Consider the following 12,196-nt stretch of genomic DNA (forward strand, 5'->3'; position numbering starts at 1 on the left):
AAAGTTTGAAGTTGCTGCTCTTCCTCCGTTTCCCTCATCACTGTGGAATTTTGTCCAGAACCAAAAGCCTGGCTACAAAAAGCAAAGTTAGCCTAAACTAACTTCCTTTCCGAAGTATCGAGTTGCGAATCTGGGAAGATAAAAGCTGGAAAACAGTAGATACTATGAGCTCCGCGGGTTGCATACGGTTATTTATAGCTTCAAGTTAAGGTATACACCTCAGAGCTTTTTATGAAGATATTTATATTTGTTAGTTTGTCATTTATTCATTAAAACCGCACAGCTCTGTGTTTATTTTGTGACAAGAACCCATATAGTCATTTATTTTGCACAATGGAGAAGGCTCTACTGTTATGTACTTTTATACTCTACTGTATAAAACAGAAATAGCTTGGAGGAATTTTAATGCATTGCATATTCAACTGTCAAGCATAGAGGCTGAAATCAGACTGATTGACACGTGATTGACCAATAATTAGGATCAGATCGTGGCAAATGTAATTGACAGTCCTACGGTACCTTCAAATAACAGTGTCTTTGAACATGTAACCACACTAACAGTGACTAAATGCAATACATAAACATATACACACGAAAATATGTAGAGTATGCCAATTGACCTTTGGCTAAGCCCCGCCCCCCTTAGTTACTGTTGCTACGTCCGACATTCTCTTCTGGGCTGTGGTTTTCTGGTTATCTATAAGGCTCTGGTATCAATATCAAGGAGCAACACTGTTCATGCAAAGCTGGGTACGTCTCTATTCACTTCTATAATCGTTATTACGAAGCAAACGGACTAACGTTACGCACGTATAACGTTGTATTTCTTCAGCGTGTGCTAGCTATCAACAACTATGCAACTTAAGCTGTAACGGTGATGTTTTGGTTAGCTCCGCAGGGTTTTGCGCGCACATCGTTGGGCTTATCCATACCCTGGATGCTGGATATATACCGACAGTATAGCCTGCCGAGACCGAAAATATGAGACGCCTGCGTTAAAGTCAATGGAGCGCTGTGGAAAAAGTGTCGGACCCCTGTGGGAGCTCTCTTGGCTGTGATTGGTCAATCTACATTCTAGGGCGGGGCTTAGCCAAAGGTCAATTGGGCAATTAGTAACAACCTTGTGTTGGCTGATCATCATGGCATCCGTCTTGGTTGGGTATGACAGTGTCATAGTTTCAGGGGTTTACTGGGGTAGCCAGTGTTAGCAGTCCTAAATGCAGACTTCAGATGGTGAACAGAGTTAACGTCATATCTGCCTAAAATAAGCTTGTTAGCACTGTCGGTGTGAGAATGTCGGAATGCCAACATTAACATTTACTGTGGCTCAGATGAGTTTTCTGCCAAAGTACATCCACGTGGAGCCAGAGGCATAGATGTAGTCTTGTCAGAATCTCAAATAGCGTAATTTCCTTCCCTTCCGCATCAAATTCTGACCTCACTTTCATCACAAACGCAAATACCTTTCTGTGCTTTTGATTAGTTTAGAAAAGAAAGCAATTATAGGGTGGACTACACTGTGTGAGTTTTTGATGCAGTGTTCTGTGGGTTCATGTAAAAAGGCCATTTTATCTACTGTGTTTTGTAGAAAATACAAATTTGAACATCTAGAAAAACTGCAGCTTTAGTTCACATTTGAATATCAGCTGCAGAACACTGTCACTTATTTGCTGATGCTTAACAAGGCGAAGGAAAAACAATGTAATTTAGTTTTTCGCCCATCAATCTAAACAAAACAAATGAATCCTCCTGACTATCCCAGAGGAACTGCCTCATACAATGTGGAATAGCTTGTTGACTCTGTCTCAGTCAACAACTTTGCTGTGAAGCTGTGAAAAGAAAAAAACCAAAACCACTGGTGCCATAATCATCCCCGTCTCTGTCTCTCGCTGCTCCTCCTGCTCCGTGACCCATTTCCGTATCTTTTCCCTGGTGTTCAGCCGCACAATTAACAGAACAGACCTGGGATTCAAGGATAAACTTGTGGAGTTTTAACAAAAACAGGATGCTTATCAAGGCGTTGGCCTTCAGACACTTGCACATACCCTGGTACATTAATACTTATGAGGTCCGTTATGTGGCACAGTCCAGTTTTGAGCCTTGAACCTCAACCAACCCAAACGAAACGAGGACACCCATAGTGTCCACATTTGTCTTCAAATGTGTAAATAATTGTCCTTATGAAGACAAATAAACCACAGATTTCACAATTGGGCTGCCAGACAAAATAAAGCAAACACACACACACACACATACACACACGCTGTGAAATACACTCTGGACAAAAGTCGTGACCCCTCTTTCAGCCATGACATAAACAATTAGCTTTAGGTTTCCCTTTAGTATAAAATTAAAACTGCATTTCTCCCTCACTTCCTGCAATACACTGCACTCACACACACACACCCACACACACACACACACACACACACACAACCAAAATAAATAATCTGCTGTCAAGTGGCGCACCCAGATTCAAGAGTCTTCCCAAAATCAACACGGCTTCTTTCAGTTTTTGCAATTAATTAATAAGAACTATCTGAATCTGTCTCCTGGATTTGAACACATACTTCCACTATGGGGTCTTTGGCGGTAGTGTCCAGACTGATTTCTCACAATTTGGGACATTTTGAAGCCCCCCTTAAGCCTGAGTAGAATTTATTCTGGCTGTACAGTTAAACTTCTTATCTTTGATTTACGTCTGCTTCAGTTTTTAGCCAGATGAACTCTGGGGTCAGTGTAGCTCTTGGAAGCAGCTCTGACCCTTTTCCTTTCTGTTCCAGCTGATTCTTACAGAACGTCATCGAAAATGTTTGAGGGTTTACTGTCACACTGAGTGCTGGAAAATTTTTTATCAATCACAAAATAGCAAACATACATAATCTTACTGTAATGCTTGCGTTCAGGCTATAGCGGGAAATAGGGAAATAGGGAAATACCTATTTCTGTTTTCCTTTTACCAAAAGTGTTATTTTAATCCTGTCTACTTTAGGGTTATGTGACCAAATCATCACTGATGTGAATCTCTAAATCAGGTGGCGTCGTAGCCGCTACTTCCCATCTGTATTTTAGAAAGTATCCCGGTGGGGTGTACACCAGGGGTTGTACAGGCTAGAGACATTCATTCATTGCAGCAAACTAGCAGCAGTTCATCAAGTTTCTGGAAATACTTCACTAAAGACTTCACATACTACTGTGACATGCAAAATACGTAAGTCAGTCCTGAAATACAATAAAAGTACTACTGCAATGCACACTCGTCTGAAAATGCATCCGGTAATGCTAGCAGAGGAACGGTCCAAAACCTCTCAACAGCATTCATTTAACGACTTCACCAAACGTACTGCGGTAACAGAGAGCAGGAAGCTGCAAACCAACAATTATCTCGTGAATTTCATTGTCAAAGTTACTAGACCTTAAGCTGCATTTTTTTTTCAACCCGGCTACACTAACCCATCTTAAAACAGGCCTTAGAGTGCTAGTAAATGCTAAAGATGGTGCTGAGTTGCAGCCTTTTTTTGTACAGGCTATACACTTCTGCAGCGCACAGTATCTAGCTCATGAGATGTCCGTTCATTCAGGTCAAGAATATAGATTTCATTGCTGCAAAGCGTTACTTTCTACTGTGTTTTTATTAGTGACCTCATCAACGACTAGATTTTCATCACATAACAGTCGACTTTAAAAAATCTGAACTCGTGCAACTCCTAGTGCACACACTGAAGCGACGAACAGCAATGTGGCAACAAGAGATCATGAATGTTAATGTGATCCATCAATCTGTAGTAATGACTGGGCCATTTGCGGACGTAGAGTGGACGGGGTACAAAGATCTAAGGTGATGCGACTGTGGAGACAACCAATGGGAGCGTTTGATGTAGATGCAGAGTTCCCCAAATGTTTACCACAAGGAAACACAATCCTTTGGAACCTACTACCAAATTCACCATGCGAATAGTGACCTTGGAACAAGCAGTTGCAGCACAGACAGTTGGTCTCCACAAGAGACCATTAGCAACACAGACAGTGACCATATATTATAGAAGCCAGTGAGAATTACAGCAATAATAATAATAATAAATTAAGGCAATCTATAATGTCGTCATACAGTATTCATTATATTTCTAAGTTCAGAAGAACAACATTTATGGTGACAGAAAAGATGAATCTTCAGAATGACAATGCTGTTAGCTAGAAGACATGAACACACCCAACATTTACAGCTCAGAACATCTACACACCAAGCCACCCAAACACTAGTGAAACCAGAAACACTGTGTATGGAGATGTTATGGTAACAAGAACCGTCGCTTCTCCACAGCGGAAAGAACCATTCCTAATGAAAACAGCTTGATGTGGGACTGTTAGCACCACTGGTATTGACATAATTATGCGGCTGGATCTGTAGCATCAACGGGCTTGAGCGACAATCGTGCCTCCAACATTCAGTGCTATGAAGAAAACAACACTGCGGAGGGACACAGCGATCTATTCCCAGCTGCGTCGCAGCAGCTAAAAGGGTGTAGGCCTCATCAAACTCATCATTACAATGTGGTAACGATAAACCATGTTTCCAGGGCTCCGTTCCAAACATTCCTTCGTTGAATACCATAGCTTTTTATTAGGTATTGGGGAGAGACACAAATAAGTATGCCTCATATTGATTTATGAATACAATAAATACAAATAAATTTTCACTATATGTTCTGCTGCAGGGACTCTTACACCACGATTCCTGGAAATATTTTCTAAATACTTTCTGTAGACACTGAATGCACATACACCATGCTCTCCCTGCTCGCTGCTGTAATTGTACAAGGACTGCTCCAAATCAGAATCAACTCCAAGTTAAACAAAGCAAAGTTTTATTGGGGAAAACTGGGACAAAGATATACTGATCATTATCTTTTAAAAAAAATATTATGTAAAACCAGAAGAAAGGGGATTGAAAGACATAAGTTTTGCAGTTGGTGTTGCGTAACTGATATAACTGTGTCAGGTGATTCTCATAACAACTCATAAGAACATTAGCATCGTGTTTCCAGCATCACACAGGCGTCTGAAACCACAGTCACAGTCAGTTCAAGGCTTTCTTCCACTGATACAATAACAATTTATCGCCCTGGAATAAATAGTTCACATGCCGAATAAATAGTTTTACAAGAGAGGCTGTACTGTTTACTGTTAAACCGGCTCTTGTTATTCTCTCCTCCTTGTATGTTTTTTTCTCTTTCTCACTTTCTGCTTCTCTCCTTTCCCTCCCCTTCATTTCTCCAGAGCACTCTTTACTTATTCAGACCACATCACTTGAACTTTGTAATTAACAAAGACATGACATATGATTATGGCAATCCGAGAGGATTGGCAAATGTTTGGATTGCAGCCAAGTTATATATAAATTTTGACATGTGTTTTGACTGTTGAGTGCAAACTGTAAATATTCACTGCAAGAAATGGGTCAGCGCTACATGGAAAATGGTTTAAGAAAGCAGCAGAGGAACAGTGAGTGTGTACGGGGGAGTGAAGTCTGCTCGGGAAATAGATAGCAGTCCACCTTCATGTATTTTGCTAATGCTCTTTTGTTGTTGCTTTAAATGGAGCGACATGTACTGGCAGTGGTGAGTAATGTACGAGAACAAATAATCAGTTTATGCAATATTCTGAATTTGCGTTTGCTGCATTTGTTTGTCCTACCTTCAGTCTCAGTGTTTGTGCCTTCAGGCGAAAGAGCGTCTTGGTCCCAGTCTGCAGCACTATGGATCTGTACCACCAGCAGACGCTTCAGGGACATCAGGTCAGCATCTTTGAGCCCCGTCTCCAACTGATGAACAATGCCTCGGCCGGGCTGGCTGGTCACCACAGTAATCTATGAATAAATTAAGATGAAAAAAACAGTAATAAAAAAGAGGCAAACCTAAATAATAAGAAATATTGAATCCTGTTGGATGAAGAGAGAATAAAAAAAGTGCAGCCTGTGATTCAGTGGACTTACGTTGGATTTATTTTTTTAACAACAAAGGGATGAAAGAGATGGATATTACACATGGGATTTGCAAGAGGTGTCGTAAGAAAATAAAACACACAGAAACTCTTGACATACTGTGAAAATAGAGACTCATCTCACACTAGTGTATCCAGAGTTTTGCACAAGTAAAACAGTAAAATTAAAACATATGTGTGATTGCAATACTCCGCATATAGCAAATGGTTCAAATCCTAATCTGTTCACATATCATATCGTGATTTAAATAGGAACTGCTGTTTTTTACAACCTGGACCTTATTTCTGGCATAAAATATGATCGTTTACTCACCCATATAACTTTGGTGTAATTTGTAGCCGTTCGGGAGATATCTAGATCCGCGTATATCCATATAGTGGGAGTGACTGGGGCACTGAAACGCAGCCTCTAAATAACGCATTATCTGCCGCGAAACATGTTCATTTCACCAATATTTTGTTATGACACATTAGTGCTATTCCCCGTTGAGTCCGGAGTTACCTGCTATCATGACCTACATGCTAGTTTTTTGCAACATGGCTGAATATTTTTCTGATTCTGAGGTTGTGGACGAAACCATAGCAGTAGCAAATTACAGGTAATCAAGCCGACCATCGTGAGTGCATGCGGCGCTCAGAGATGACATCATCCAGGTCAGAAGACATCATCCGGGGTCTGTAGGTCAATCTACAGACCCCGGATGATGATAACAGATAATTCTGGACTCAACGGGGAATAGCAAAAGCATACGATAACAAAATATTGCTGAAATGAACAAGTTTCGTGGCAGATAATGCGTTATTTAGAGGCTGTGTTTCGGTGCCCCAGTCACTCCCACTATATGGATAAATATCTCCAGAACGACTACAAATTACACAAAAGTTATATGGGTGAGTAAACGATCGTATCTTATGCCAGAAATAAGGTCCAGGTTGTAAAAAAACAGTAGTTCCCCTTTAAGTATCGTGATACCATCCTATCGTGAGCCTCATGCTCCTTCCATTAATGTTTTACTGAAAACACAGTTTGATGTTTGCCATTCAAACTACAGTAGCTGAAGAGTCCTGCTGAGGCCTGTTGTCCTCCATTGAAGTAAACCAACAATGTTCCACAGCCACTCCAAACAAACACGTTTGATTGTATTAATAATCAGCCACATCAACGCTCATTTCCAGAACTCAATCCCTAAAGCGTACTACTTTTGAACTGTTCCAGCTGGCTTAAGGAAAGATCATACAATATCCACAAAGGAACGCACAACATCACCACAACAAAGCGTTCTTTGTGTCTGACTGTAATGTTTCTCTTGTTCTTAAGGGATGTGACATGCAGTAATTATAGTTGCTAAATTGAATGCATTATGTCAGACCCACTGTCGCAGTCCAAGTAAAGTCAATTCCCACTGCAACAGAAATGACACGGCCCATCTGTTACAATCACCCAACTTTTAACTTCCCACACTGTTAGGCTATGTTTTCATGGAGATGATTATCTTTAACTGCACTCTTGCCTCATGATCTGTAACCTTAATATCCCCTATAACTAACTATTATTAAATGACTTAAACCGGGGTTAATGCTCTTCTAAATGTTTTTACAAATCCATTATTTTTCTGCGGAACATTTGCACAAAAGTCACTATCTTAAAATAAGCACTGAACTCTGATAATGGAATGATATGAAATTAGTTTTCTGTGGAATTTACATGCCTAATGGCGGGGAAAAAGATAAACCCATGTTAGGCTCCTCCGGATTCAAATTAACATTAGCAGAAAATGATGATTATAATAGGATTATTGATGTATTCCGGTGTCTGCTTCTGGTTGTTGAGACATGAGCAGAGTCTGCTGCTAAAGCCTGATGCACATAATCGGGGAGAACATAAGCATGAATAGTATAGTCATGTATATAAATGAAAACATGTATTGTATTAGTGGATCCGCAACACACTCACAGACACACATGAATAGGGCTATGTCTCTGCTTAGTGTCTCTCTGTCTCCTAATAGTGCTATTCATACCTTCTGCTGTCTGGAACAGTGGGTCTTAGTATAATCATCTGTCCAGGGCTTCCTAAAAAAAGCCGGCTTGATTTAAAAATCCTCATCATAGTGTCCGGAGGACATGCTTAAAATTTAACAGGAAAGGCAGCGACGAAATCTCTTCCCCTCAAATGTAATTCCAAATGTTTTGCATGTTCACAGCTGTGAGCCGAGAACTTTTGCAAAATATTAGCCTCATACTGTCTCTGAATTATGTAACACAAACACAAATTTATGATAATATGAAATGGGATGCATCCAAGTGGAAGTTATGATCTTCTGTTGACGTCAACAGTTTCATCTACTTAAGTTATAATGAAACGATGTAGTGCTCCTTAGTGAGTGGAAGCAAATTAGACAAGCCTTGAAACTGTTTAGAAAATAAATGTAAAAAACAGCTAAATAAGGAAACCTCTTTACATATTTTCTACATTGCGCCACTCTGGCACTTACAAGTGATAGCTGGTTGGATATTCCAGCAGTGGAGCACTGGAAACTACTAAAGCTTTTCAGTTTTACAGCTCTTTCTAGGCTGACAGTTCAGTAGCAGATGAATAGAGTCCACTTGCTGCATTAGAAATGAGCACGGGCTGGTTTTAAGTGGACTCTTTCATATGTGATGTGAAGAGTTCTCAGCCACTAAAATGGACAGTTAACAGAGCCTGCTTAAAAACATGCTAATGAGGTTCCTAATTCAATATGCTTTTTTGGAGCTGCTAAATACACCGAATGGGACCCGAGGAGAGCTCATTTAACAGGTATAAGTGGAACCTCTTCTCTACATTAGCATTAAGTACAAAGCTTGATTATCAAAGGAGGTCTATTCAGTCTGAGCTAGTCTGCGGCTTTGGGGATGCTCCTTTATAATGTATATGAGGAGAAAGAAACAACGGAACATTTGATTGAAGACTTCATATTCTGAACGCCTGAAAGTGGCCAAATTGACAAAGAAATTGCAGCATGTTATGGATGTTTTTTTCTCTTTTAGAACATAAAATGTAATAAAATGTCTTATTCACTCACAAAGTTATCTTTTGCTGACTCCGAGCTGGCCTCCTTTTATAACATTCAAGAAAACATTTCAGTCATCAGTCATTTTCAGAGGCAGTTTAGCCAACTATCCAAAAAAAAAGAGCAAAAAAAAGGCTGAAACATATCATGACCTAGATGACTGAATATATATATATATATATATATAGGGGGGAGGTGCACATCACCTATGCCGCTAGTCTCTGCATAAGGTCCACATAGGTGTCTGCGTTATCGCCGTTGCCTCTGTGTTAATTTAACGCAGAAGTCTAAACTGCCTAACAGACATGCAGTAGAGCCAATAACACGCCACAATCCTTACCATGAATCTGCATGTTTGTTGAACACTACAGACCAGGACCTACCTTTATGTCCTTCAGATTGTAAATTATACATTTTTAAAAAGGTACAATATACAATCTGAATGAAAAAAGTCTGTAAATGAAGATGATTTTTTGTGATATCAGGAGCTGTGACATGAGGGGATGTAGCTCAGTGGTAGAGCGCATGCTTTGCATGTATGAGGTCCTGGGTTCAATCCCCAGCATCTCCACTTCTTATGGCATAAATTTCCTTGTATCTTCCAAATTCAAATAATTTTCAGATTAAGGTGTGTCGGATATGTTGTTGAGTTTTATAAGCCTGCTATGGAAGCTCAGGATCCGGGAGCAAAGTGAAGAGGTTAATCCCTGAGCTCGGCAACTAGTCTTGCCCTTGAAGGCCTAACTGAAGTCAGTAAACGGCAGCGTGCATATTTCCCCAAACGCTTGTCCAGCTGGGAGTGAGTACTGTTGTTGATGTGGGTGATGGCACCATCATTATTCCAGGAGGCTGCTGCCAGTTTTTACAACACACTGTAACACACGGCCCCCTGCTTTTTGGGTTTTAAACACCATGGAAGACTTGGATACCAACATAATTTTAGATATGCACAAATATTGCAACATCCTTCTTTGCCAGGATCCTGTTGAAGGAATTAAGATGGAGGCTAATTCCAAAAACATTAGGAGCAACTTGACTTCTTCTGCATTTCTTCCACAAACTGCCTTTATTTAAAAAAAAAAAAAAAAAATGTTTTTTGGATATACCATCACCTGGATAACTGAGAACCTTCACAGACCTAATGGGGCGTTCTATTTGTCCACCGAACTCGGTTTGCGAGTCGGTTTCCGGAGTGACGAACCGGAAGTTGCAAATAGAACGCCCCCGAGGTCGTACATACAGGTCGTCAACTCGTCGAGGCTCAGAGGACCCCGAGTTCAGTTAGTTCAGTTACTATGACAACAATGCCGAGTCTTGAGCAGAAAGCAGAGCAGTAGCCTATCGTTAACGTTAATCAAAACGGAATATTCAGATATCAAACTGTGAAATATGTTTGTGTAATATGTAGTGAACATGTGAAATCCGCCGTGGTTGCACTGTAAACGAGATAAACACTATGAACATCTTTTCTCCGACCTGTCGTGTTGTGTACAAAACAGAACGCAAAAACCCGCTGTAACTTGTTTTCCAACACGGATGTGACGTCACTCTCGAGTTGCAAGTCGCGCTTACAAGACAAATAGAACGGGCCATAAGAGGGAGGCTGTGTTTGAACTTTGGAAAAAATTCTAAAGCATCCTGCTACATGGAAAATTGGTGAAATATTTATTCAGATAATTCATGTCAAAAGCGTAGCAGTGATCATTAAACACTGTTGAAATGTAACCAATGCTGCTGCATTGATACGTGGTCATTAGATCATTATTTGCCACAAAGAAAGAATGTGGCTTTCTTGAAACAAAGGGGATGTAGCTCAGTGGTAGAGCGCATGCTTCGCATGTATGAGGTCCTGGGTTCAATCCCTAGCATCTCCATTTAGTTTGCTGCTCGTAAACAGCAAAATCTGTGGATTCATTCATTCTCATCACTCATGTTAACAGTGTGTAAGAGCATTGCCTGAATGCCTGAATACCTTTGACAAACACATGGCGTTTTGCTCATCAGGATCATGAGGCCATAACTCTGTAGCAATGTGCTTTTGTTGATTCATGTACAAACTCCCTCTGATCTGTAGCTTAGGGCGGCCGGTGTGATTCTTCAGTGGGAGCTGCTCACTAATCACAATGTGCGATTTTTAAAAAGACATTGTCTTCTCGTGTAAATCGAGGCTCTGTCTAGGCTCACCTCCACGGACATGTTGTTGCTGCCCCGGCTGCCTGTGCTGGTGTGTCTGATGTACTGTTTAAACTGCTGCAGACTGTCCAACACTGCCTGTCGCAGCAGATTGCCTCCTCTGGTTGCTCCCCTGATACAACCTTCACATGGAATAGACCTCAGCTCCTCAACGCAGGAATGCAGCCTGGCCAAGTTACCTCGAACCTGCTAAAAAATAGAAAGCGACAGGTAGTGAAAAATATATACAGCTGAGAGATAGCATGGGTGACAGAATGCACCAACAGGAAAAGAGGTGATATATAATCTACAAGAGAAAGCAATAATAGAAAAAGATTGTGTGTTTTCCAGTAGAATGATTTCACCTTCTTCTTCTATCTTACCACAAATGGCAGTAGACATTCCTGCTGCCTGCTGATTGCATACAGGCTGAGCAGCGGTATCCTACAGGGTCCATCCAGGCTGCAGGCCAGGGATAAGAAGTTATCCAGAGCATTACAAAGCACAGCGCAGGTCTCCGACCACCAGGGTGGCACTGCCTCCACAATAAGGACTCTGGCTGGTTGTTGTGGGAATGAAGAGGACCAGAACACCAAACTCCCGGCGCTGGAGGAAGCTGCTGGCCTCTTTCTGTTATCCATGGACACCTGAGAATAATAAACACAGATTGCCACAACACATGACTCACACGATGACAAAAACCAAACAAACGTCATTACGTGAAGTCCCGATCATCGGCAGTGTGCGTCACTGTAAAGAGAACATCTGTGATCCTTCCTGCAGCTGACTGCATGTACGTTTAAGAGTTTAATGTGCTCATGTACACGCAATGACTTCAGTCTTGTGTCATCTCTGTTGAGGTTCCTGCAAATTCTAACACTGGCCAAAATCCACTTATTAAACAGGTGGACTGATTCTAAATTTTTATTTGTAAAAGTAAATATAAAGGCCACAGGAGTTAGCAATAGCTT

The 12,196-nt window shown here is 40.9% G+C and overlaps 1 protein-coding gene across 1 annotated transcript in view; it reads right to left on the reverse strand.

Moving 5' to 3' along the window:
* Positions 1-11,883, reverse strand: part of m1ap (meiosis 1 associated protein) — a gene marked incomplete at its 3' end in the record, with an annotated part of 25,261 nt that extends 13,378 nt beyond the window's left edge. Inside the window, exons 1-3 of the mRNA XM_084549344.1 lie at positions 11,609-11,883; positions 11,238-11,435; positions 5,695-5,866 (exon numbers count right to left, since the gene is read on the reverse strand). Of these exons, the coding sequence (XP_084405470.1) occupies positions 5,695-5,866; positions 11,238-11,435; positions 11,609-11,866 (628 nt within the window). The 5' untranslated portion in view covers positions 11,867-11,883. The remainder of the gene's footprint in view (positions 1-5,694; positions 5,867-11,237; positions 11,436-11,608) is intronic.
* Between the last annotated feature and the right edge of the window lie 313 nt (positions 11,884-12,196).

Source organism: Chelon labrosus, assembly GCF_963514085.1.
Source record: "Chelon labrosus genome assembly, chromosome: 1".
Lineage (NCBI taxonomy): Eukaryota > Metazoa > Chordata > Actinopteri > Mugiliformes > Mugilidae > Chelon > Chelon labrosus.